Source organism: Petaurus breviceps, unplaced genomic scaffold (assembly GCF_028583685.1).
Source record: "Petaurus breviceps papuanus isolate PSGF00001 unplaced genomic scaffold, PetGlider_PUasm1.0 182, whole genome shotgun sequence".
NCBI classification, from domain to species: Eukaryota; Metazoa; Chordata; class Mammalia; order Diprotodontia; family Petauridae; genus Petaurus; species Petaurus breviceps.
In genome coordinates this window covers 4,268,304-4,295,717 of record NW_027185786.1, presented here as the reverse complement: position 1 = coordinate 4,295,717, position 27,414 = coordinate 4,268,304, and the positions used below count along the sequence as shown (strand labels likewise).

The following is a 27,414-nucleotide window of genomic DNA, read 5'->3' as shown; positions in this document are numbered from 1 at the left end:
AGGGCTTTTACCCCTACAGAAGTTAGTGTGCATACTGAGGAACCCTTTGGACCATCTCAAGACCTCCAGCTCCAAGTCCAGTTGGCTCATGGATGGCTCCAGGGACTAGAAAGAGCTTTTATGCTCCCCTATTTCCATGGCTCTCACCACCGGGCCACACAACAGCTTTGGTGCATGATTTAAAGGGAATGAATCTACTTTGCAGCAAGTTTGGATGTATAGAATTTTCCGGGTTTGACCTATGATGTGGATGGAGATAGTTGGAGACCTGAGAGGAATAAGAACTGGAAAGCAGGTATGAGAGTGACAAGCATAGGGACAGATCCTAGAGCAATTTACCCATTCCCCTCCAAACACCTTTTTTTGAAGGCTGGGCATTGGTTTGTCCCTCTTTTAATAAACTGGCCATTTTTTGGATTCATGCTGTGTCTAAACATAGCACAGGCTGAGGGCATGCAGATACTGGTGGGTGGTCACTTGGGGTGCTAAGTGATGGGATATACTGCTGAGTGGAGGCTTATGGGTAGCAACACAATGTATTCTTAATAACTGAGATCTTTATTGTATAGTTGGGTTTGATGGGGGGGGAAGAGGATTTTCAGAAATCTGTAGAAAAGTCTATAGTTCACAAATATCCAAATAATTTAAAATTTAAAATAAAAAACAACAAAATAGATCTTCATATGGCTGTGAATAGGTACTCTATTTGATAGGGGCTTATAGTCTCCAAAGAAGAATGGGGCTGTGATATTGCATTTATACTCTCCAACTTCTATTATTCTTTGTTAGGAAAAACCCTACATGCTTGACACAGACAATTTCTAGTGAGTTTGGTCAACAGCTGATGAGTTTTAAGAGGGCTTCATCTTCCCTCTGTTTTTCTCAACTGCCAAGAAAGAGCCTGGGCTTTAAGAAGAGGGAACCGTATGGAGGATGGGCTTTCATGTGGGTGGTGGTCTAAAAGATCTTTACTACAGAGTTCAGAAAATACTGAAGGTACCAGAAGACCAAGGAAAATGGTTTGAGTTAGTTTATAAGCAATTGACTCCTGGTTAACTCTATGGCGTGATCCCTTTCAGATAATAAATCCACTTGACTCCAGCTTCATTGCCAGTGGCACTGAGGCAGGACACAATGAGCTTTGACGTGATGGGATTTTTGTGGCCTGAAGTTTTCCCTTCGAAGGAGACAGTGATGTTGTTGATTTTCTTAGCTCGCACAGTGTCAATGGCTTTGACAGTGAAGGATGAGCTCTCCACAATGAAGGAATAGGACATTTGGTGGTGGAAGACATTTTTAAAGGGGATGACAGTGCTGGAACCTGCTCTGATTTGTATGGGACCCTGGGGCTTGGGGTACTGGGCCAGTCCAATGAGTGGGATAGTGTATTCCCCTCCCATGAGAGAGGAGAGGTAGAGCATGCCCCTTATTTCACCTAGTTGACTAGGTTCAAAGTTGACCTCCACATTGACCTCGCTGCCTCCTTGGGCTCCTGGGGGTGCATAGACAATCTTCTCCACATGGAAATCTTGGTTGTCAGTCTGAAATGGGAGTATGAAGAAGACCCTGAATCAGAGAGAAAGTCTTGGCAAAGGTTTAGGCTGAAAAGTCATGCAGTGTGCAAAGGGAAACCAGATGTGGAGCATCTGGGAGATCCCTTAGTGAGGGAGAGAACACATTTTAATCCCGTTATTCCAGATCTCTCCAAGAGCTGTCTCCTTCTAGAGATTCCCTGCCCAGCTGTCTTGGCAGTAACATTAGTCTGCATTGTTCCTGGGATGGTGAAAGGAAGTAGGGGCAAACTCCCTTGCGACTTGGCATCATCTGAATTTGTTCAGTGTTTGTTTTTTGGTGGGTGTTGTTTCCAACTGTGTGAATTTTAAATGCAACAAGTCACTGGGATGGCCTGCTTTCAGAATGTGACAGAGTGGAGATGTCAAAAATGCTGCCTTCTCCATAACACTCCCAAATGCCCCCAAACCAGATTAAAATGTCTTTGGGAGATATTTAACAAAATAAAAAAAAATCCAGTAAAAAAAATAGATAATCTCAATATGTAGTGCTCTAAGTCAATCTGTAACCCACAGGGATTACTTCTGTATAGGTTTGAGGCCCTGATTTCTATTGGAGTTTGACTCCTCTGGCCTAGAAGAAAGGGAAAAGGAAGCTGATGCTGGAGAATTCTCACTGGGTGTTTGCTTTTATTATTTTATTGGGTGGTTATTTTTATTTTATTTTATTTACTTTTACTTATGTTATACATGCTTTCCTATCCAGAGCCTGGTCTCAATGAATGAAGTTTACTCTTTAGGCAGTGAATTTGAATCTAATATGTCTACCTCACCAAAAGACCAGTGGATCGAGATGAAGCTTGGTTTTTTTGTGGAGGGCTGCACTTAGCTCATGGCGTTTTCTCCACCTGATCAGTCTGAAGTGACCCATTGAGTATGGTGGGGCAACAAAACTGGAGGGGTGTGTGTGTGTGTGTGTGTGTGTGTGTGTGTGTGTGTGTGTGCATTTCCCAGTTGGTAGATTGAGTAGACCAGTGCTGGCCAGGAAATAGGAGACACTAGATTGGGTACTAACCTACTGCTAGGCTAAACTGCTCTGGACATTTCTAGTTCAGTTTTGATCTGCCACTGGTGCCCATGGAAGAAGAGAAGCCCAAGTTTCTCTGAACTTTATCTTCCTAGGGCTTCTGTGCCCTCCTTAACAGATCATTTGGAGCCTGACCTTCTTGTCCCAACAAGGTAGGCCAGTTCACTCACCTTACATGAATACTCTGTCTTCTGACGGGTGTAGTTAATGAACTTAGCATTAACACTCTGGTTGCTACCCAGGGTAGCCTGGAAGTAGACTGGCTTCTCAGGCCGGCCTGGGATGGCCTTAAGATTGAGTTCATACTGGTAGGTGCCCAGATCACTCTGGTGTAGACTCAGTCGCACAACGTTCTCCCCAGCTTTCAGAGGTTGGAAATCAAATGTTACCACACGCTGATGGAGGAGAAAGAAGTTCTGGTCAAGCAGAGAAGTATAGACTTCTTCACCATAGGGTTGGGAAAAAGCCTAAGACCCACAGGGGGTATGACTTTCCTCAAGCTGGTGGCAGTTGCTTGGGACTGACTTAGGAACTCAATGATTTGCTCCTTCTTTTCCAAGCTAAGGTATCTTGGGCTCCTATGTCGGTGACTTCTTCATCTAACAAAACGTTTCTGCCTTTCCATACTGCTGGAGACCTGTGCTAGCAACTTAGGCCAACATATATTCCAAATATAAGACACCAAACCTTCGTTGGTGGAGGATTTGCCTATTCCTGGAACATCATTAATGATTGATACTGAGAAAAACAGGCTCCCCCCCCCACCAAGGCGTTCAAAACCTCATATCCTGTTCATTGCCTTAATCATCTCAATCAATTAAGCAGCTTCCACCACTTCAACAGGGCTAGAATTGTGAAGAAAACAAAACCCAGAGAGATTTGCTCCAAGGAAGTGAACCCACTGTTTTTCTAATCACTCCAAACTAACCAGTCAGAGAATGATGTAAATGGTCCAGATACCAACAGCCCCAGATGAGATGTGGTTGCGCTCCATACCTCTGAATTGGGTGGCACTGCAAACTGGGAGGGTATGCTGAGATCGGGCACTCGGCAGTCAGTGGTGAAGACGACAGAGTAAGGGAGGGGGTTTTCCACCTTGATGGAGGCCGAGGTGCTCTGCCGAACAAAGGTACTCATTTCTATTGTCTTAATGATCCCAGCGGAGAGGACCTTGAAAGTCACCAAGTAGAAGAGGTACTCGTTGTTCACTTCATTGCGGAAGATCACCTGAGGTCAGAGGACAGAGGACAGAGCAGGAGAGCAAGCAGGTTAGAACCAAGAGATCATTAGCTCACCGTGGCTATATCCCAAATGAATGTGAAGACCTGGGAGTTTTAAGATCACAGCCATAACTCCTTGCTGCTCAACACTTAGTTGTCTTCCCCCTGCATTTTCTGAGTCTTAGGTGCCAAAGGGGGTAAAAAAAAACCAAACTCAGAAAAGATGGAGGGAATGGCCATTATAAGAGCAGTTGGAGGAAAACTAAGAGAGTCCCAAAAATCTAGAGAAGAGACTATCAAGGTGGAGAGAGTGATCTGCAGTGTCAAAGGCTTCAGAGAAGTCAAAGAGAATGAGGATTGAGAAAAGTCATTGGGTTTGGCCACTAAGAGATCACTGGTAACTTTGGAGAGAGCAAAAGTCAGAAACCAGAAGAGAGTGAAAGGATAGTGGAGGCACCTGTTGCAGATGGCCTTTTCAAGGAGTTTAGCCACAAAGGGCAGAAGAGATATAGGAAGATAATTGATGGGGATGGAAGACTCAAGTGAGAGTTTTTTGATGATGGGGGAGACATTGGCATGTTTGTAGGTAGTAGGAGGAGGAGTCAGTAGACAGGGAGAGACTGAAAATATGTGATAGACTTTATTATTGGGCTCATATCCCAAGGAAGCCATTGATATGAAGAAAGCCCCTGAATACTCCAAAATATTTGTAGCAGCCCTTTTTGTGAAAGTTAAGAATTGGAAACAAAGCAGATGCCCACCAGTTGGGGAACGAATGGCTCAACAAACTGTGGTACATACTTGTGATGGAATATTACTATGCTGTAAGAAATGATGTGTGTGATGAATACAGAGAAGCATGGAAAGATTTATATGAACTGATACAGAAGAAAGTAAGCAGAGGCAAGAACACAATGCACAAAATGACTACAACAAGGTAAATGGAAAGAAACACACAACAAAAACCCCAAAGTAAATATAACGGAATTATCAATTTAACTGGGACTTGAATGAAGACACTTAAGAGGATACTACTGTGGAGGTGGGAAGTTCTCAAGGTATTACACACTGCATGTGGTTTCAGACTTTTTCAATGTATTGAGCAGCTATACTGATTTTTTTTCTTCTCTAAAAAATAATATTTGTCATATGGGATGGCTCTCTGGGAGAGAGAAGGGGAGGTATATTTAGGATTCTGGTAATAAAAGAAACAGAAAATATCAATAAAAACTTATGAAAAAGAGACGGAATAGAGATGTCAGAGGGGGGAATCTGTATATACATCTGAATATATATATGTGTGTATACATTATATATATATATACATATATATATACACACACACATACATACACATAAACACACATATCTCCCCAAATATGAGGACAGGAGTTAAGGAGGAGAGAAAAATTGTAAACCAGGTATTAAACTCATTGAGGAATGAAGGGGACTGATCCAGAGGTCTATAGACAATAGCTAGCAGCTATTGATTGGGTGGTAAATACGAATTACATGAACTTCAAAGGAAGAGAGGTTACTAAGGTACATAGATGTGGGGAGAGAACCTGAAAGTAGCAATGGAGAACAAAGAGAATTTCAACTCCCCTGCCTCAACTAGTAAGCTAAGTAAAATGAGTGCAGGTGCAGCCAGTACTGGAAAGGCTGTCCAGGAGGAAGGCTGTGTCATTGGGGGAGCTAGGTTTTAATAATAGTTATTAGTTGGAAGGAGTAGGAGAGGAAAAGCTTTAGGATGAAGGGAAGTTGTTGCTTATGAAACAGGCATTCCAGAGGGCACAGTGAAGAGGGATGGTAACATTTGGTTGGAACTTTGGAGTGGGAGATTTGAGGAGGATGGGAATAAGGAATTGAGTGATGGGTGATAGGGAATGGAGTTTGGAGGGTGACCACAGGGGTTCAGAATCACTGGGATGCATAAAATATAAGTATATGAGATGTGAGAATGTTCACCACTGAGAGGAAGGCACCCAAAGGAAGCTGGGAGATTGGGCTGGATATAAATACAGCATGAGAGGGAAGACACATAGTTAGACTGTCAGCCCAATTTCATTATTCCTCTTCCCTCCAAAGGTTGGAGATTAGGCAAGAAACTATGTAGCACGTGAAGGAATTTCTGCTTCCTCTTAACTTTTCTCTTCCATCAAGGGACAGGTGCCATAAGAGGTGGAAGGCAAATGACTAAAGGGAAAATTGGTCCTCTTTGCAATGGAGGTTCTCCAAATTGAGCTGGCACAGGGGGATGCCAACTCTGAGGGCCCCTTGATGCCCGCAGGGGACTCACACAGCAGATGGAAGACTCTTAGTAAGAGGAAGGTCTGGCTCCTCTTCTCCCCAGAGGTTGGAAGGAAGCTCTTCTGACTTGTAGTGGATGTTGCTTCTCATTGGGAAGCGATATAGAGAAGGGGAAGCTTTGACAGGTGTCTTGAGGTTTTTCAGTTTGCCTGGTGATTGGTGGCCAGGAGGAGTTGGTTGCAGGGAGGTAGTATCATCTGCTGAAACATGGCTCCTTCTTGCCTAACACATTCCTCCCTTGACTTCATCTTTAAGGCTATGATTGATTAGTAGCTTTCATTTACCAAAAGGGAAAAAAGACCCAACAAAAGAGCCTTTGGATCTGTCTCCACTCTGAAGGTGAGGAATGGTGGATGTGGAAGAGAGGTGGGGGATTTGCAAAGTGACCAGAAATGTCTGTGGCTTTCTCTATCATTTTAGAAGCTGATGTGATTATAATTTACATTCTCTTTTCCTTTTGTAAATTCATTAATCTAAGTGCCAAGTGAGCGACATCTTTGGGGCTACTCTGAGAAGGGAAACAAGATTAGAGACTAGAAGTAAGCAGAAGCTAGAATTATTTGATATAACTATTTTTAGAGAATTAATCCATGCCTTCAGATTTGGTTTGTGAACCTAGGGGACCCAGGACATCTCAGGGCTAGGAATTGGGGAGTGCTTTGAGCACGCTCCTGTAGTTTGGAGCATGGTTGCATTTATCAGTGGCTTGCATAGATTAGGACCCTGGGATAGCTGCTCCAAGTCATGTCCCCAGAAGAGAAACATGTTGCATTTAGGTCCACATGAATGGCATCTTCACTAAGTACTTCACGATAAGATTTAGAGCTAGAGTGCTCCTTGGAGATCATCTAGTCCAGGGGTGGGAAACCTGCAGCCTTGAGGTCATTTGTGACCCTCTAAGTCCTTAAGTGCGGCCCTTTGATTGAATCCAAACTTCACAGAACAAAGGATTTTGTTCACTCTTGTTCATTTCTGTGAAGTTTGGATTCAGCCAAAGGGAGGCACTTGAGGACCTAGAGGGTCAAAAATGGCCTCCAGGCCACGGGTTTCCCATTCCTGAGTCCAATTCCCCTGTAGGTGAGGCAAGGGCATGGCACCTATTGAGCACATGCACGATGCCAACAATGCCTGAGAAACTGTGAGTGCCCAACACTTTTAATACTCTCTGTGTTGAAGTTGGAAAGGTTTGATGAAATGGAAAAATGAAATACTGGTAGAGATGTGGGAACACAGTACAATTCACTGCAAGTTAGAACTATGCAGGCAGGTAGGTGGTGAAGTGAATAGAATCTTAGCATCAGGAATACTGAGTTCAAATCTGGTCTGACCCTATCTGTGTGGCTCTGAGCAAGTTAATTAACTTCTGTTTGCCTCAGTTTCTCCATCTATAAATTGGGAATAATAATAACACCTACCTCTCAGAGATGTTGTAAGCATCAAATGATATTTTGTAAAATAATTGGTAATTTTTAAAGCACTCTATAAATACTAGCTACCAACTGTTTTGGAAAATATGTTTGGATTATGTAAAAAAATTCCAAAAGCTTTATATTCTTTGAAATAGCAATAACTCTCTTGGGTGTGTAACTCAATGAGGTCACGTACAATCAGAATGAACAGAATTGTACAAAAACACACATGGTAGCACTATTTATAAAGGCTGGAAACAAATCATGTGCCCAACAACCGAGAGTGGCCAAAAAGATTATGGTTTATGAGTAATACCGGGATATGAGGAGGACTGAATATGAAAGATTCCAATAAGTCTGTGTAGAATTGTAGTGATGCAGAATGAACCAAATATACAATTATGTAAAGGGCCACTTTAAATGGGGACAAAGTGCAATTAGAAAATTCTCAGTTGTGGGCAGTATCAATCATGAGCATTCTTTTTGCTTGTCATGGTTGGGATATTATGATGGGAGATTTGACTGGAAGTATATTGGGATTTTTTTGATCAGCTAAAAAAGAGACAGGGCCTGAAAATTAGACTTGCCAGGTAGGTGCTGGTGATTAGATATTTAAGTCTGATTAGTAGATCAGAGATTCACTGGAACATGTGGTATGTGGTGTGTGTTGTGTGTGTGTGTTTAGAAAAAGCTAAAAGACCAATCTGACTTGAGAGGATAGACTTAAGGAGCCCTTCCTCCTCTCCTTTCATCAGAAAGATCATGGGGCTTTAGGTGGAAGATAAGGCATAAGTTGTCAGATGTGGCCATTGCGTTTTGCCAAAGCATACTTTGATAGGGTTCTTTGGGGAGGGTAGGAGGAAGATTCATTAGAATCTTATATTATAATTAGGATCTTTAGAATCATTAAGTTTAGAACATGAGCTCTACATCAGTGATGACTTGAGATCTAACATGAGTGATAGACCAGCATGGAAAAACCATAGTGTTATTACTATTATTATCATTAATTAGCTTATCATGTCAATGGGCCAAAAAAGGTTTTTTTTTCTAAAAGATGGATTAAACTGTTTGCTTTTTTTACACTAGACTTTTCCTTGTGTCATTCTGAGACACAGACAATCCATATTCCAAGTTTTCTCCTGGAGGGTTGGAATGGTCTTTGAAATGTCATTAAAAGGAATGAATTCAATTACTGCTGTAGCTTCACAAAAAGGAGTTCTAGCCCAGTAGACAGTTGGGCAGCTTAATTCTCATGAGCACTCTCTCTATGAAGAAATTCAAAAGGATCAAGATGAAGCCAATCAATAGAAGAGACCACGGAAGGAGCTTGGGAATATTTGGGGCATGGGATCAGTCTAGGATCATGAGACCTGAACTTCCCAGTGTAAACAGGAAACTGGATGCAAGTCCTTCCACGATATATTGATCGTTTACTCTATGTGCTAAGACAGCCACTGTCTTTGTTGTCCACGTTCACTCATCTGCCCTGACCTAGCTGACAGCACGCCAGCCCAGAGGCACTTCTTCAGTTTTAGACTGGCTTTACGGTGTCTCCATGTCTGCAGCAGCATTTGTGGGGCCCCAAGCTCTTCCCTCCGCAGAGCTGGCGCCCAACCTCTATGGCCAAGTGTTTGTTCCTAGAAGTGAGACACCTGCAGCAGACATAAGTCACAGGAACACATTCTTTGGTTCCAAAGCTGTGCTCTGTTGCCACGAATCCCACCCTTCTTCCTTAATCCTGTGGGTTTAGACAAAGTTCTTTTCTTCTCTGTAATCTGTGGGTGTCAGCAGAGCATAGGATTTAAAGATGGAGGTACCTTGGTAGCCATCGAATCATAGGATTATAGATTTAGAGCAGGAAGGGACAGAAGAAGACCATGTAGTTCAACTCCTTCATGTTCCTGAGGGCCAGAAAGGGGAGAGGACTTTCCAAGGTCATGGATATGCTAAGTATAAAGGCCATAATTCAAATCCACAACTTTTGACTTCAATCCAGTGCATTTTCTACTTTGCTCTCACATGGCAGGAGGGGTCTTTTAACAGAAGAACAAAAACACTCTACTTTTAGGGGTGTGCTATTCCTATTTCTTTTTTCCCAATTAACATCTATCCAGCACCTCCTATATTCCAGTACAATGAAACAATCCCTACTCTTAAGGATCATATAGTCTGTATTTTTTTTTTAAGTTAAAATACATTCCAAAAAACTAAGTTGTTTTTCATTCTGAATTCAAGGGGAACACACATACACATATAAAGGGAGGGGGAAAAAAGAGAGACAGAGAGAGACACAGAGAGAGACAGAGACAGAGAGAAAGAGACAGAAAGAAAGAGATAGAGACAGAGAGAAACAGAGAGAGGGAAAGAGAACATTTCCATATATAAAGCAGAACTAAGAAAGAGGATTATACATGAAATCACAAATTTATATTACAGCTTGCTTTAACTCCCCCCCCAAAACCCCAAAACCAAAAGTATTTAATTGTAATAGTACTTCTCAGAAGGCTTGGGCTAGCTGCCTTGTGAGAGGACTTAGTTTGGTAAAGATCCTGGGAAATATATTTCTTCCTGGCTCTGGAAGAGAGGAAGCAATCACAAGATTGGAGCCTGAGGGCGGAGGTTTTTGTTTTGTTTTGTTTTGTTAGTTTTTTAATTGTGGTGGCTTTTAAATCTCTCTGGAGAAGCTCAGGAGGGAAGAGAGTTGGAAAATGAGGTTGGCAGTGCCCCAGCAGCAGCAGCAGCAGCAGCAGCAGGAGAATGCACTGCAAAAGACTGGTTTTAAACCTCTTGCAGCCTTCCTCAAATCACAGCTTAGCTAATTATGAGGACCCAGCAAAAAGTGATTGAATTATGGTTTCTCAGAGAAACCGCCAGAACACTGGAGAATCTCTGTCACCTTCTGTGTTATTGTTGGATGCAACAGGTAGCATAGTTCATTACTGAATGTTTCTTTTCTCTTTTAAATTTTGCTTACTGGTTACTTATATTTTTAAACCATAGTTTACTAGCTAAAATTCATCTTATTGCATCCTGTTGTGTTTTGTGGTAGAGAGTTGATGGTGGCAGACAGGGTTGGCATGGGGGCTGAGATGGGGGTGAAGGGCAAACCTGTGGACAGATGAATACATTGAATTCAATTGGCTAAACTACCCTCCTAACTTGGCTATCAGGGGCAGAGGGGTGGAGCTTAGAGAACTTTATGACATTTTAAAGCCTTTTTTTTCATTAAAAAAAATTTTTTTTTATGAGCAATCGGGGTTAAGTAACTTGCTCAAGGTTACATGGCCAGTTATTTCTGGGATGTGGTCCTAAGTGTCAGAGCCCGGATTCGATCCCCAGGTCATGCCGACACTGGAGCCAGTGCTCTTACTTGCTGAGCCACCTGGCCACCCCTTTTTTTTTTCAGTTTTACAGAGAAGGGAAGCCACATGGAACTGGGGCATTTGCCCTAGACAAAAACACTCATAAATTAATCTTATTGGGTGAGGGGCTACCAGGTTGCTTGAGGGCAGGTGAATGGCCCAGGTCAGAATTAGAGCAGGCAAAGCTCTTGTGACAGTTAGAATTGGGGTTGGCCCATCAGTAGCCCCTACATTTCCAGCCTAGGAATGATAGGGAGATCCAGTCTTAAAAACAAACAAAAACAGCTGGCATTTCTGTTTTCCTTCCAAACATCTTTTCTTGTCTCTTCTGTACATTTTAAAATACTCTCTTTTCGGCAATATTATAGATAGATAGATTTTTTTTTTGCCTTTCAACATTTCCCCATCTCTCCCCAGAAAAGAAAAACTACAATATTTTGTAATCCGTAAGCAAAACATCCATACGTTTGCCATGCCCCAAATCGTACGACTCATTGTACACCCCCTTAAACCTATCACCTTTTTGGCAGAAGGCACGTAGCAAGCAGGCTTTCAACATCAGTCCTTGGATGTTGTGGCTGGTTATTGCATTGATCAGAGTTCTTAAGTCTTTCAAAATTGTTTATCATTTCAATGTTGTTGTTATTGTATGAATTGTTCCCCAAATTCTGTTCACTTTGCTCTATCAGTTTTCACAATTTTTTTTCTGAAATCATCCCTTTTCACCATTTCTTACAGTGCAATAACATCCCATTATATCATAACATGCGAAGCCACTGACTTTTGTTTCCAGCCTTTTTCTGCATAAAGAATTGCTAGAAATACTTCTGTAATATAGGAATCTTTTACCTTTTTCTTTGTTCTCTTTGTGTCAGGCCTAATAGTGGTATAATGGACCAAGTTGAATGACTTTTGGAGGCTAATTCCAATTTGCTTTTCCAAATGGAATTGTGTGCCTGCCTTTCTGTATCCCTTCCAACAATGGCCATTTTCCATTTTTGTCACTTTTGGCAGTCTGATATGTGAGGTAGAATTTTGGAGTTGATTTGATGTGTATTTCTCTATTACTAGTGATTTGTTATGGTTTTTTATGTGACTGTTGAACATTTGTATTTCTGCCTTTGAGAATGGATTTGTTCACATCTTTTGACAATATATTAACACATATTGGAGAATGGCTTTTATCCTTAGATATCTGAAACAATTCTTCATATTTCTTAGGTGTCACATCTTTATTACAGAAATTTGCTGCAAAGATTTTCCTAAAATAACCACTTCCCTTCTAATTTTACTGTACTGATTTTATTTGTGCAAAATTTTTCAATTTTATGTAACTAAAATTGTCAATTTTTCTTTTATAGTCTCCTCTATCCCTTGTCTACTCATACTTCCCCTATCCACAGTTGCAAAAACCATTTCTTTTTTTGTTCCTCTAATTTATATTTATTTGTGTTTATAATGTGACTTTTAAAAATCCAGATTTTATTATTTCTTGTTGTCTCATGTCTCATGGAGTCACTAATTCCTGTTTGATCCTTTCTAATTTTCTGAGAATCTGTTGCTTAGATAACTTAGATAACTTTTTGTATCTCGTCTGCCAAGCTGTTAATTCACTTTTCAATTCTTTCTTCCACAGTTCTCATTTCTTTTCTATTTGTTTCTTTTAGCACTATAATTTCAATTATGTAATAATTTTTAACTCTTTTAAAAATGCTTCCTTCATCTCTTCCAGAAATTCTAGCGGAGCTTGTGCCCAAGCTATTTTCTTTGAGGCTTTGGTTACAGATGCTTTGTAGTCATCATTTTCTAGGTTTGTGTTTTGAGCCTTAATAGCACTTCATGGTGGTTTTTTTAATTTGATTATTCTTCAAGCCTCCTTCCTGACTTCAAACTTTATGTCAGGGCCAGGCTCTCCTCATTTCTGGATAGCATGTCTGGGTATGCTTGTGTCTGCTTGAGACCTACCGCTGCTTTCTTGACGTATTAAATATTGTATTTTAGAGATAGCTTAGGTTTGGGACCTGTAAGCTTTCAGTACTCCCCAAATGGCCTGATTCAGGACAAAGTCTGAGTGCTGCTCTCCTGGTATGAGCTCTGCAAGTTCCTGATGTCAGTTTGGATCTAAATAACAGAACTGTGGCATTGCCCCTGTTAGGACATCCAGTAAACTACTGGCGGAATCAACTCCCATAAGCCATCTGGGAAGCTCTGTAGGTAGAGCAACAGACCGAACTGCAGGACCCCTTTGGTGGGATTTCTGCTCTAGTTATTCTCCTGCCAGCTTCAGACTGGGTTCTGGCCTGGGACTGACATCCCCGCTCTGCTCTGTCCCCCAGGGGCTCCTAAATCTTTTATACAAAGGATGCTCTGCTTAAAGGATATGCAACAGATGAAAATATCAACTGACAGAAACAGCAAGTTAGAGAAATGATTCTCTTAATGATACCTGATGCCTCAGTCCACGAAAAGATCCTTCTGTTCTAGACCAAAAATGAAAGGAACGAAGCTTGTTAAGCACAAAGCATTTTTAAAGTTGCACAAGAGAAAGTGGAGCAAAACCCTTCAGAATGCTGATTTGTTAATCAGACAAATGAGAGGCATTGGTTGGGAAAATCTGATAAACATCGAAGAAACCTGCTGGGCAATCTGTGTTCACTTTACACCTTTGAGATAAAGATGACTTTAGGGGACCTTGGTCTCCTCTGCCTCCCATTTCCTGTGCCCCCAGAATCTCTCTCCCGTGATGATCCAGAATTCAAAGAATACAATTTCTGCTACAGCATTTTCAGTTTATTTTGTTACTTGTATTGAATATTATTTGTGTTTTTTACTCAAAGCATGCTTTTTCTATATGGAAAAGTTAACACTTTAAAAGTTCTGATGCATTTGAAATGACTATTTTTAAAAAAATTAATTTGGTGATTGGGGAAATAAGATAGGGAATACACCCCCAGTTTCATAATCAACTGAGATAATATTTGCAAAGCACTTAGCATAGTGCCTAGTACATAGTAGGTGGTTACTAAACACTTTTTTCCGTCCCCCTCCCCTCCATGTAGATTAACGGGAAAGTATGATTTAAATGATGAAAACTTATTTTACAGTCAACTTTTGGGGGAATAGATCTATTCTATAAAGTGAGGTATACTTTTAGTGTTCCAGCCCTTTGCCCTGGCACAGGCTTCTCATGCCAGGCAAGTCCATCTGGCAATGTGTGAGTGGCCTTGGCATCTCTTTCCCAGCTGATGCCCCCAGTTAGGGTCGCTTTACTGAAGCCTGACACAGCAGGTAGAAAGCAGTCTGCCAGACCAGGGGTTTCTGTGAACTCTAACCTGGGGACCTATGATAGCAGTCCATCTTAAATGAGACTTACAGGAATAGTCAAGCAGCCAGTTAATACCCAGAGACCAGACTGCACCTCCCAGTCTGAATTCTAACCGATGGTGATCCCTTGTACACATGAAGGCTCTCTGTTCCATTGAAAGTTATGCTGACTCAGTGACCCCATTGCTGCGGGTCCTGCCTGTCAATCAGTGTTGGCAGAGGCATCACCCAATCTGCAGCTTTGGTATTACCTGCTCTCCCACACACAGCAGGGCATTTTCTCCCTGTGAGACAGCATGTAGCAGCCCATTCCCCTTATCTATAAGCTCATCTCCTTAGGATGCTGTAGTTGGGGAGGAGGTGAGACACAATGGTCCATCCCCCTTTTGCTTATGGACCTATCTGAATGATCTTTATCTTATTACAAAAGTTATCAATAAAAGCTGGCTCCATCTTGAATCCCTTGCTGATCTCCAGTAATCAGCCTACCTTGATATATTTAATAAAATATTTTTAGCTATCTTTGTCCTGAGCTTTGCCTCGCTAATCAAGGAGAAAGCGAGAACAAAGAACTTCCCTTTGAAGACTTCAGAAGACCAGCTTTCTAGAGACATTTTCCAGAGGCTCAGTATGGGGTCATGCTCTGGGAGAATAAACGATTCCCAAATTAGGGTGACTTTTCCCACATCAGGGCCTCCAGTGGCAGAGGTAAGAGAAGAAATCTCACCATGTTTGCACCTACAAGTGGACTGAGAAGGTCCGTTTGCCATCTGACAGATGCTGTGTAGCTTAAAGAGGAGCTTGATCACTGTTGGGATTCAACTGAACTGGGCCCAGGCCAAACAGCACTTGGAAATTTCTGGGATAGCTGGAGTTTGCGGTTTATCTGGACTATGCTTACCTTGTATGCAAAGACACTTGCTATCTTTCCATAGGGTGGAGCATGGAAGTCTTATAATAATCATATCACTAGCCTTCCCTTGTGAGAAGCATGGAGCACTGGGCCTGGCCAACTTGCCTATATGGAGGTAAGGTCTGGGTACAAGTGGGGGCAGATGTCAGAAGGCAGATAGCCTATAGGCTGTGCATGCTGACATGGCCGCCAGCGCCAGCTGCCCCATGGCACCCTCATATTGCAATGGAAATAGTTGGCAGGCACTGACAGAAAGTTCCAGACTTTCTATAGACTCTGGCTATTAGGGGCTAGAGAAAACTAGTGGCCAGAGCCTCTAGACAGTGCTGGCGGTCTGCGTACCTTTACAGAGAATATCCCCTCCTTGAAGGAAAAAAAGTTCAACTTGTAGTCCTTTTTGGATCCCGCTAGGACATCGATATAATCAAGGCCTTTTATCGTCACGCTCAGGTCCTGTTTCTCTGGCTTAATCATGTCCACCACAACTCGGAATCTAGAAAGGGGTGAAGAAGATGGTGGAGAACATGTTGTTTTTTCAAGATGAAGGGTTAGGAGTGTAGGATCTAGAATGGGGAAGGCCATTGGAAACCATCTGGTCTTGATCGGCCATTCTACATGCAAGGAAACTGAAGGGATTTGTTCAATGTCACATAGGTAGCAGGGAGCAAAGCTGGGATTCAGCTGTAGGCCCTTTTACAGATGAAAAATCTAAGGCCTAGAGAAATTAACTTGCTCAGGGTCACTTCAACAGGAAGAGAAATGCCAAGATTTGAACCCCATACTCTTGATACCAGATTCCATGGTTTTACCACCACCCTGCATTCTCTTCCTCTTTGCTAGCAGGCAGCCTGAGAGTGGGACAGAAGATGGTTACATCGTTAACTGTTGTTGTTCAGTGGTTTCTCAGTAGCGTTTGACCCCAATGTGGGGTTTCCTTGGCAGAGATACTGGAGTGGTTTGGCATTTCCTTCTCCAGCTCATTTTACAAATGAGGAAACTGAGGCAAACCACTTGCCCAAGGTCACACAGCTAGGAAGTATCTGAGGTCAGATTTGAACTTGGGTCTTTCTGTCTCCAGATCTGGCACTCTATCCCCTGCAGCACCACCTAGCTGCCTGATAACCCCAAAATGTCAGTAAATAATGTTGGAAGGGCAGAAGAAAGACCTAAGATTTCCTTGGCTCTGCCCATTGCTTCCTTTCCATGATGGGATCCAGTAGGTATGAGGTTTCCTTATTTGGTTGACCTTGCTTTTCTTCGTTTTATTTTTTCCCTTGCTCTCTTCTTCCTTACTATTTTTATAGCATCATATCATGCTATTACATTAATTAATTAATATTTATTCAGACATTCCCCATATTATTTTTTTGGCTACTAGAAATAAAGCAGCAATTAATATTTTTGTACAGTTTGGTCAGTTTCTCTTCAATGACAAGCCATTCTGGGGCTGTTTTCCCCCTCCCCCAGTTTCATGAATGTAAGGCTGGATTTTAATGTCTTAATGAAAATCTCTTTGGTCACAAGAGAGGGATCTAGGTGGTGTAGTGGATAGAGTCCTGGGTCAGGAGTCAGTGAGACCCAAGTTCTAATCTAGCTTCAGACACTAGCTATGTGATGACTTTGCCTCAGTTCCCTCATCTGTAAAATGAAGGTAGTAGAAGTACCTGCCTCCCAGAATTGTTGTGAGGATAAAATGAGATAAGATTTATAAAGCACTCTGTCAATCTTAAAGTGCTATATAAATGCTTGTTGTTATTAAAGTCTGACTGACTTTCTCCGTGTTTATTAACAGTTTACATTTCCTCCTTCAAAAACTAGAAATGACAGCCTTTTCAGAGAACTTGACATGTACAATTTTTTTTTTAACCTGTGGCTGTTCCTTATGCTTTTGTATCCTGACACGCTTAAAGGGAGGAGGCTCTTTGACCCCCGGGCTCTGCTTTCAGGGCTCTGAGGGACTGGAAGACTAGGGGGAGCAATCCGAGGGACACCCCACAGCCTCACCTCTGAAGTTTGTTCAGCCAGTTTTCAACAGACAATAGCTCGATGTAGTGTGTTTTGCTTGGCACCTCTCGGTAGATATTGGCTACTGCCTTGGGAGGATCGGCAGTCCCTTGAAGCATATACAGCCAGCCTGTCCCATCAGGGAATGGGAAGAAGAGTGTGCCCTAAGAAGTAACAGCAACGTTATCAGAAATGTATTAGCTTTTTGGGAAACCTTAATAGACCATCATGGCTTCCCTTAGTCCTAGCAACACTAGAGAACCCAATAATGGAGAGCCTGCTCACTAGGTACAGATTCTCTTGCAGATATTATGGGAAAAGAGAATTTATAATCTAATGGGATTAGGCAGTAGGATATAAATGCATAAGAATATATACCATATGCTTGCGACCATCAATGTTCATGGTGAGGGGCCTGTAGGTGATCTCATAGGGCCTATTTTGCTGATGGGCTTCCAGGATGAGAAACTCTGGCCCTTCCCAGTGCTCTCCTTCAAAGATAGGATGGAGATGCCAGGCGTGATTGGTGCGGTTAGACAGCATGATGGTTTGGATGTGTTTGGAGCGCACTTGGCAGTTGAAATTCACTGTCTGGAACAAAGAGGTACCAAAGTTAACTTCAGTGGGAAGTAGCCTCTGGCCAGTACTGGGTGTGCTGGGGGATGTAAGGGAGGAGAGTACCCATCTTTTATGGTATGGGGACCCACTGGAAAGTGCTAGCTAAAATCCATAAAACAAGAAACAGGGCACTCAGTTACCTCAAGTTCTGAAAAAAAATAAGGCTTGGGTACTGGTTGGTAATTTGGGTGGACATTAAGTCCATAGGGTCCCATGGAGAAAGTCTCAAGTAATACTTTATGGCATAAATGGATCTAATAAAGCATCGAGAAGATGGCAGTATGGACTTTCCAGACTAGTTAGACACACATATTTCTGCATTGAGTCATAGGAGGAACCCTCTTCTCAGAGTTAGTAGGCCAGATTCCAGCCCAGATGACATTCTGTAGTTGGGTGACCCTGGCCACAACCTTTGTAACTTCTCTGAGCCTTAATTTCCTGATCTGTAAAATGGAAGTAAAAAAAAGACTTGCAAACTTCTATTTCAGAATTGTGAGAACATCATAAATGAAGAGGCTCTAAGGAAATGAGAATTGTTATTCCTATCTTATGAGATTGTTCTGCCAATTTTCCAGAATGAAAAATGCCCTTCAGATTTTCTCCCAAGAACTAGTTTATACTTTTTCCCCTAGGATTTAAGGAAACAATGGCATTTTGGATATAGTTTTCTCATTACTGAGAAGGGGAACAGTCAAGGTCCTTGGAATGGCATTTCATAAGGGATGTATTAGGAGACCTTCAATATCATCTTTTAAAAAAATTCTTCGTATTTTTCCACTTTCTTCTTTAGTCTTTCCCCGAGGTCAGAATGTGGGGAATAATTTCTTGGTGTATTTTTGTTTTAAATTCTGTGAATTTGCAGGGAAGCCATTGGACAATGTTGGCAGGAGCACCCTACCTCCCCCCCCCACCTCCTATGTCCCACCTTTGCTCCTATGACCTTGGTGCTCTGGGGTGCTCTTGAGATGAGATCCCCATGAAGGGTCTGTCACTGACATGAAATCCCATTTCATTTAAAAATATTTTTATAATCTACACCAGCAGATCTCAAAGTGGTGTCTATGGACCACTGGGAGTCCCCAAGATGCTTTAAGGGGGTCCACAAGGTCAAACTGATTTTTATAATAATATAATGGAGCTATTTACCTGTTAAAACACTCCTCCCTTTTCCAACTACATATCTATGTGAGGCTGGGATTTTCTTCAAACACTTCATCCAAAATAATAAATCTCAACAGACTGATTGTGGAATAAGATATGAAAAGCAAGCTGCCTTTTATTAAGCCAGACATTAAAGATATTTGCAAAAAGATATGTAAAATAATGCTACTTTTTTCACTATATTTTTTCCTTTAGAAAATAGCTGTTATTTAAAATCAGAACATGTTATTTATTTATTCATTTATTTATTTGCTTTTTGGAGGGCAATTGGGGTTAAGTGACTTGCCCAAGTTCACACAGCTAGGGTGTGTGTGTGTGTGTGTGTGTGTATGTGTGTGTGTGTGTGTGTTAAGTGTCTGAGGCTGGATTTGAACTTAGGTCCTCTTGACTCCAGGGCCAGTGCTCTATTCACTGCGCTACTTAACCATCCCTGAACATGTTATTTATGCTAACATGTAGTGGGTTTATTATTGCTATTTTAAATGAATTAAACAGTGAACTTTTATCTGTTTTAGTTTCTGATATGGTAAATATTGATAGAGACAAACTAATCAGATGGGTCTATGTCTTTTTAAAAATTGATCCTATTTAAAAGTTAATAGACTTCGTCCTATAACTGCCTAAGTCATGGTTCTTTGTCTCTGAATTTTGTTCAGAAATTCAGTTGGCCTGCAGTAAGTTAAGTTCAGAAATTCAGTTCTCTTGTTAATTACTGATTTATTCTTGTGTTGAGGAGATCTGTTACCCTTGAAGGAGGTAGGTGGACATGGAGTCTGGTCTAGCATCTTTACCACCAAGCTACCCTTCAAGGATGTCTGGGTTGTTATCCAAAGACATATGGTCCACTATCTTTAACCTTGCAGTTGGACTCAAATGGTGAACACTTCTTAGTCACAGGAGAGAAGAAGGGAGTCGTTGCTAGCCTCTCATTCCCAATTTCCAACCAATCGTGTCATCCTCACCGCCATAATGCTGTCTTCCCTGTAACCAATTGTATGGGCTTCCCCATCTATCCAACTCTGTAACTCTCCAGAATTATATGAAGGTTGATAAGCCCTACCTCAGGGTCTTTGGTCATTGAGAGAGACCAGTGACCCAATTTATTGGCTATTGCTAGCCTACCCAATAAACCAATCATGGTCAGACCATTGTCTCTCAGGTTACTTTAATTTTCAAATGTAACATAACTTACATAAACAAAATCTCTTTGGGGTCCTCGATAATTTCTGTGAGTGTAGAAGGGTTCTGAGATAAAAAAGTTTGAGAACTGATGGTCAACCCATTTTGGTCTTCTTTAGCTTCCAGGATATTTAATGAGGGCTTTCCTGTATGTGTTTCTATAGCTAAAGCTGTTTCTGTATCTGTATGTTTATGCATACATGCTTCAATATCTCAAGCATTTGTGATGTTTTTGTGGTATGTGATCTGCTCCATACACTGATATGGTTGGCAATCTCTCTATGACTTAGTAGATGGTCTTCAGTTGTTAGAGCCAAAGAATTTATTATCCTGTCTTAACTTAGTTGGTCTTCCAATGATGGACTATCCCTGCCTATCCCACTTTCTGTTGTGGGATGTCTTCTAATCTTTCAATGATGGGAACTGGAAGGCCCATAGTTAATACTTCTCTGGTATGTGTGGTGGGACCTGACAGATACACTCAGCCAGTGTATCTTTGAGCCAAGCACCAGCTGCCTGCTACAATGAAGTGTGAGGGAGTTTTAGCAGAGGACAAGTATGTGGGTGTATTTTATCTGGGTTAATTTGTCTTATTGGAATTGGGTTTCAAGTTTATGCGTTGGTCAGAATATTACCAAATACCTACAAAGAGAAAATGAATCATCCTGCTGTATTCATTATGTTGCTTTGTTTTGTTTTGCTTTCTCTGTCTGTGTTTTGGAGAGGCTTACCTCTTTTATGCTGGGCACACTCACGCAGACTCCAGACAGGGTAAGCAGGAGGGGTTTGCTCCCCTGGATGCTACAGGGCAGGTTTTTATAGAAGCTGTCTTTGCCCAGCTCAGTGGGATGATAGGTCACTTCAAAAGCAACCTCCATTCCTGGGGTGATGTAACCTTTATCTGGGGTGATTGAGAAATTTGGTGCAAATTTCTTGACATCCCATTGGAATCTTTTCAGAGATGAAAAAAAAGAAGAGAGTTGTTGAAGGCACACACACTGTCTACTAAATCCAATAGCCCCACATCCTACAGGAAGCCCTTCTGGGGTTCTTCTCCATCTTCCTACCTTCCCCTGAAATTACCCCCAATTTATTTTGTCTACATCTTGTTGGTGACTATGTGTCTGCTTGTTGTCTCCCCCATTAGATTGTAAGCTCCTTGAGGGCAGGGGCTGTTTGCCTCTTTTTGTATCCCCAGAACTTAGCACAGTGCCTACATAACAGATGCTTCATAAATGTTAGTCAGTCAATGCACATTTATCAAGGCACTATTATTTACTAAGGCACTAGTTGGTGGTGAGGAGGCAGAGCATTCCAAGCAGGGAGGACAGCCAGAGAAAATGTCAGGAGCTGACAAATGGAACATCTAGGATGCCAGTGTCACTAGAGGAAAGAGTACAGGGTGGAGAGTCAGATGCAAGAGGATGGGAGGAAAGAGTGATCAGCAGAGTCACAGTGTGCAGAAAGGCTGAAGACAAAGAGGACTGAGAGAAGGCCGTTGGATCTGGCAATTAAGAGATCAACGGTCACTTTGGAGAGAGCAGTTTTGGTGAGGTTGGAAGCCAGATCGTATGGGTTCAAGAAAAGCACCAGAGGAGAGGATGTGGAGGCCCCTCTTGTAGATGACATTTTCAAGGAGTTTACCAGAAGAGATAAAGGACAATGGTGAGCGGGGTGGAGGGCCAAGTGAGGGTTTTTTGAGGATAAGAGAGACATTAAGTAGGAGGGGGATAGCAGCCAACAGACAGAGATTGAGATAGTTTACCAACTGACTTGTACCTGAAGCTAGAGGCCAAAGATTAAAGTCATTATTTTTAAGCCAGCACAGCCTTTAGCTGGAAAGCTTGGATCCCCTTGGGAGGTAGGACAAGCTGACAATATCCTTAGGAAAGAACTAAGTCAGGGCCAGGAAAGATCCAACTTTTCAGGTGGATTTAGCACCTGGAAGGATCTCATTCCTCATCCTGGCTTCAGATACTAAACTTGAAGGAGATAGATAAGGACAATGGAAGGAGTCCCAGATGCTGGTCTTGTCTCTTCCCCTAACATACTCGCAGTGAGATCATGGGAAAATCCCATCCCCTCTTAGGTGTCTCCCTTTCCTCATCTATGCAGTGAAAGGGTTGGGCTAGACATCTCCAAGGCCCCTTCTAGATTCAGCACTATATGTCTACAAGAATTCCAGTAACAATGTAGACAGTTATGGAGGATTTCTAATGTCACCAGAAATGAGAATATAAAATTCCTATTAATGGCTTAGTATAGTAGGTCATCTTCCATACTGCAACTCATCTCTATGTAGAGCAATTCCCTAGTCAGTCAAGTATTTTTTAAGAGCCTATGGCATACTAAGCATTGTGCTGGGCTCTGCAGATAAAAGTCCAAGCGCATAGGTATACATGCACATTCTTGTGGTGTGTGTGTATGTGTGTGTGTGTGTGTGTGTGTGTGTGTGTGTGTGTGTGTGCTCCTAAGTGTGTATAGAAACACCAAGAACCCTTCTTGGGGAAGCTGGGATGGAACTGAGAGGGAGTGAATGGGAAGGAATGTTAGGATTATAGTGCAATGCTCGTGGGTCATGCTTGTCGTTCCAGGAGGTGAGAGTCCCACCCAGTGCCCATGGGAACTGGTTTATATTGAGGCAGGCTGGGAGGCAGACTGACTTTCTTGGTGGTATCAGGCTGTCATCTAGTCCTCTCGAGAATTTGGTACTTAGCCTAGACAGGACAAGTCCAAGGCAGTCCAATGACTCCATAGGAGGACATATTTCTCTGTATGTCCAAATGATTGGAAAAAAGCCTAGGTCAAGTGCTTGATCAATACTTGTTGACTGACTGACAAATAGGAGGGACTTGACAGTATACAAAGGAGGCAGGAATGACTTAACTGACATTGTTGCTGCCACGTCACAAGGAGGAGTGGGGGGAAATGCCTCTTATCAAGACTGACACAGCGATGGGGCTGGACCGGAATCACTGCTTTGGGAGCAGGGACATTTCCCAGATAGAGCCGGGAGGCTGTGAAGGCCCAGTCCGTGTGCCGTGGCCCCTACCTTGCTCCAATGTCCCCGATGTTCATCATGAGGAGCCGGCGTGTGGTGTGAGCTTGATAGACCACAGCCCCAAAGGGGATGTGCTCCTGGTCCAGGACAATATCCAGGGCTTGGCAGCAGCCATTGATGAGGAAGAGAGCACGCAGGAAGCCCACATACTCCAGGAATATCTCTTCATTAAACTGGGGGATACGTTTATTTGGAGAGAAGACTATCTCCACTTTACAGACTTCTTGGGGCTTCAGGGCAATGTTGGAACAAGGTGTCATGGTCACAACCTGAATTGGCCAAAAGACAGGTACTAGAGTGGCAGCCAGCAAGTTCCATGTTTACCAGCTTAGTGGGCTAATGGTTCATCAGCAATGGGTCCAAGTCTCTTGAGGGCATCTCCTTTTATCGATAAAAACTAGGTTTATAAAACCATAAAGGCACAGAGATGGGAAGGACCTTAGAAATAATTTAGTTCAGCTTCCTTGTTGTACAGATGAGGAAACTGAGGCATCAAGCCGTTACATGATTTATCCAAGGTCATGCAAGATCTGGGATATATATTTTCCAGCACCTTCTAGCACAATGGAAAAATCACTAGTGTAGGAGCCAGCGGAGCTAGGTTCTGGCTCTGCCTGCCAGCTCCCCAAGTGGTCTCAGTTTCCTTATCTGTGAAATGAAGGGGCACACTAGGTGATTTCTGGGATTCCTTTTAGCTTTGACATGCTAAGATCCTAAGTCACCTAGCCTATTTTTTTTCACCTAACCCATCTTAGACAAAGTTTTTTCCTATCCTTAAAAATTTTAGATAAGAAGAATGCTTAATAATTCCTCTTATTTCCCCTCAGCCTTTTTTTTTTTAAGAAACTCTGAGGACATGTATTAGCATTGCCTTACTTTGCTTCTGCTGACTATTTCCTTCATTTTGGTCCCAGAGTAGCAAGTGGCTATTATTCCAGAGAGGGGAAGGGAGAGGAATAAGCATTTATTATGTGCCTACTATGTACCAGAAACTATGTTAAACACTTTACAAATATTATTTCATTATATCATCCTAACTCTTTGAGGTAGGTGACTATCATTATCCCCACTATACTATGGTAAAAACTGAGGCAGACGGAAGTCAAGTAATTTGCCCAGGGTCCCACAGTTAGTGGCTGGATTTGAATTCAGGTCTTTCTGACTCCATTCCCAATGCTCTATCTACTAGCCTATCCAGCTATCTTTGAATTGTAGCTAGAAGGAGAGAGAAGAATGATTCAAGATGCTGAAATGGGAAAGACCTTTCTGAGCACTGCCCTGTAGGGTTGGGTACTTACTACATCTAGTACTTGTGGTGGCTGAGAATCATACTGCTGCCCAGAATGAAACTGTCCAAAGTGAAAGAACATCTAACCTTGAACCGTCCTGATCAGCTCAGAAAACTGTAATCTAGTGTGAGGCATGTGGCACGTGAAGCTCTAGAGACCTGAGTTTGAATCCTACCTCTTGGGTAGTCCCTGGATCTCTCTCAGACTCTTCCTCTGTAACGTGGGAATAACACCTGGGGCCCCCAGCACCCAGCCTGGCTGAAAGTGTGAAAAGAGGTCTTTTCAGGGCTCTGACCCTGACCCTCTTCTCCCTTGGTGACCCCTCAGCCCTCATGGTTCCAAAAGACAGTGTTGACTGAATGCGGTAGGGCCTGTGGATGTTTCAGGCTAGCTCTGTACTGGACAGAGAAGTAAATAAAAATGTGAGCTCTTTCTTTGGGCCCTCCATTGTTGATTTGCTTCCAGTGAATAGATTTGGTCATGCCACTGTCCTGCTCAAAAGTCTTTAATGGCTTCCTATTGCCTCCTCAGCTAAGTCCAGATTCCTTTCCCTGGTATTTACCACCTTCCCCAATCTGGCCTCACCTTCTTTTTGTAACCTTTTCTCACCAGCCTGCTCTCCAGGTACTCTAAACTTTTTCTAAGCTAGGCTGCCCCATCCCATGAATACTTTTTTTTTTCAGCCCTGTACTTTGGGTCATTCCTAGAAAGCCCTTCCTCCCTCCCATTCTCTCTTTGCCCATTGAATTCCTACCCATCGCAAATACCATCTCCTCCAGGAATCCTTTCCGGATCCCCTTGTTCAATCTCAGCTTTCTTCCTCAGATCTCACAGGGTTGCAGTGATAAGGATCAGATGAGACAATGCTCCTCAAAGCACTTCATGCATGTCAGCCCTCACTAAAACACTTCTCTAGGAAGTTGGAGGACCCAGGTTCAAATCCTGCCTCGAATGCTTATTATCTGTGTGACTGTGGGCAAGTCACGACCTCTTGGGCCTCAGCCTTCTAGCCTCTGAGCTCCCTTCCAGCCCCAGTCTGTCATCCTAAATAGTGAGCTATGATTCTCTGTGTTGCTGTCATTACCCCAGGAGAGCTGCAAGCATGCAGAGAGGGGAGGAAGCGCATCTCATCTACATTTGCATTTCCCTCAGGGCCTGGTTTGATGCTCTTTATACTGTTGGTGCTTAATAAATGTTCGTGGTATTTATTTCTGAACTTAAGAGCAAAGCAGATTCAAGGTAGCCTGAATGAAACTTTTTCTCCTGGTTTCTAGAGATGCAAAGTGAATAAGGGAGAAGGATCAAGGGTCAGGGAACACTTGAGCTCAGCACCTTCACCATGTATAAGCACCCTGAGAAAGTACATATATACATATATGTATCTATACACACATATGTATATACTATGTTATCCCATGATGATCTTTAAGGAGATTCCATTGTATAGTTCATGTGCACACACACATATACATACATGCACACACATGCACACCAAATTATTTCAATTTTTGCTTGTTATGTGCACATTATGGACTGATGGGTAGTGTAGTGGATAGGATGCTGGGCTTATTCAAGTTCCTGAGTTTGAATCTGATTTCAGATTCTTCCTAGATGTGTGACCCTGGGCAAGTCACTTCACCCTGTTTGCCTCAGTTTGCTCATTTGTCAAATGAGCTGGAGAAGTAAATGGCAAATGGGCTTTTGCTATAGGGATCCCACCTGGAAATGGGATTTTATTATCTGAATATTATGTGATATGACACAGAGAGTGCCCAAATACCAAGCTTCTCTGGTCAGAACCTCATCTTAGAGCAAGGGGTACATCTCACTTTAGGAGATACTTCTGCAATTAAAAGATGAAAACTGAGCTGAGACTTTGGGACACCTTACCTTGGTGTTGTTGAGTTCCACAAGGTTGAACATTGATGTTAGATTAAAGGTCAGTGGGATGAGGCTGTTGTTCATGATAGAGACGGTTCTCTTAACCATCTGCCCTGGCAACAGAGCTCCAAACTTCACAATCTTATTTTCAGGATCCAGGACTGAGATCTATGGGAAAAGGAACAAGGTGAAAGTGAATAAGGGAGAAAGGATGATGGGTGTTTGAGAGGAGGAAGGAGTCAGAAGGTAAAAGAGGGATGGCCCTCAGAAGAGTCAGGGAGGCATGGATCGAGGGAAGGAAGGAAGGAATGAATATAAAGAGAAGAATAATTATTGGGAGTGAGTGTAAAGATGAGAGAAAATGGCAAAATAAATGCAAACAGAAAAAAGGATTAAAGTCAGGGGGCACAAATAGGATAGGAAAATAACTGTGAAAAGAGAAGTGCAACAGAAGGAACAAATAAAAACTAGGTGTTTCGACTCTGTAGAGTGGGTCAGACAGATTCCCAGGGGGGTAGGGCTTGTAGTCCTCCCCAAACCCCTTGAAAAGACAACAGCAGCAACAACAACACACGTGCACAGAATTTATTGCACAGGCTACCCCCTGGAGAATGCCCACTTCTGTTTTCAATATAGAAGCAGAATCAAGGGAAAAATGGGTAAAGGGGCCAAGTTTATCTTTCCTTTCTCTCTTTTCCTTCTGTCCTTTCCTCTACTGAACAGGAAAATTCCTATTAAAAAGTACTACTTATGTGCTTATTCCCCTGGGTCACAGAAGTATAAATTTATAGCTGGAAGTCTCCTTGGAGGCCATTGAATGCAAATTTTTATAGAAGGTAAGTGTCTTGTTCAGTCACACAACTATAAAGTATCTGAGGCAGGATTTGAACCCTGTCTGCCTGACTTCAGATCAATACCCTGTCCAAAGGGCCGTTTTTCCATGTTCAATATTTTGATATTCTAGAGGCATATCTAATAGAGTGTGCCCCTAGGCAGGCAAAGGAGTAAGTTTCCTGTGTGGTGTACTGTAATCTGAGTGGTTCCTGTAAAGTCCCCTTTGTCCCAAAATCTATCATTACCAC

General features: G+C 42.3%; 1 protein-coding gene across 1 annotated transcript in view; it reads right to left on the bottom strand.

Annotated features, from left to right (window-relative positions):
• Positions 1-811: 811 nt before the first annotated feature.
• HYDIN (HYDIN axonemal central pair apparatus protein) overlaps positions 812-27,414 on the bottom strand; it is a 421,862-nt gene continuing 395,259 nt past the window's right edge. Inside the window, exons 75-83 of the mRNA XM_069087496.1 lie at positions 26,342-26,500; positions 23,154-23,431; positions 20,833-21,052; positions 17,522-17,734; positions 17,144-17,307; positions 15,482-15,632; positions 3,595-3,825; positions 2,769-2,993; positions 812-1,541 (exon numbers count right to left, since the gene is read on the bottom strand). Coding sequence (XP_068943597.1) covers positions 1,059-1,541; positions 2,769-2,993; positions 3,595-3,825; positions 15,482-15,632; positions 17,144-17,307; positions 17,522-17,734; positions 20,833-21,052; positions 23,154-23,431; positions 26,342-26,500 — 2,124 coding nt within the window. The 3' untranslated portion in view covers positions 812-1,058. The remainder of the gene's footprint in view (positions 1,542-2,768; positions 2,994-3,594; positions 3,826-15,481; positions 15,633-17,143; positions 17,308-17,521; positions 17,735-20,832; positions 21,053-23,153; positions 23,432-26,341; positions 26,501-27,414) is intronic.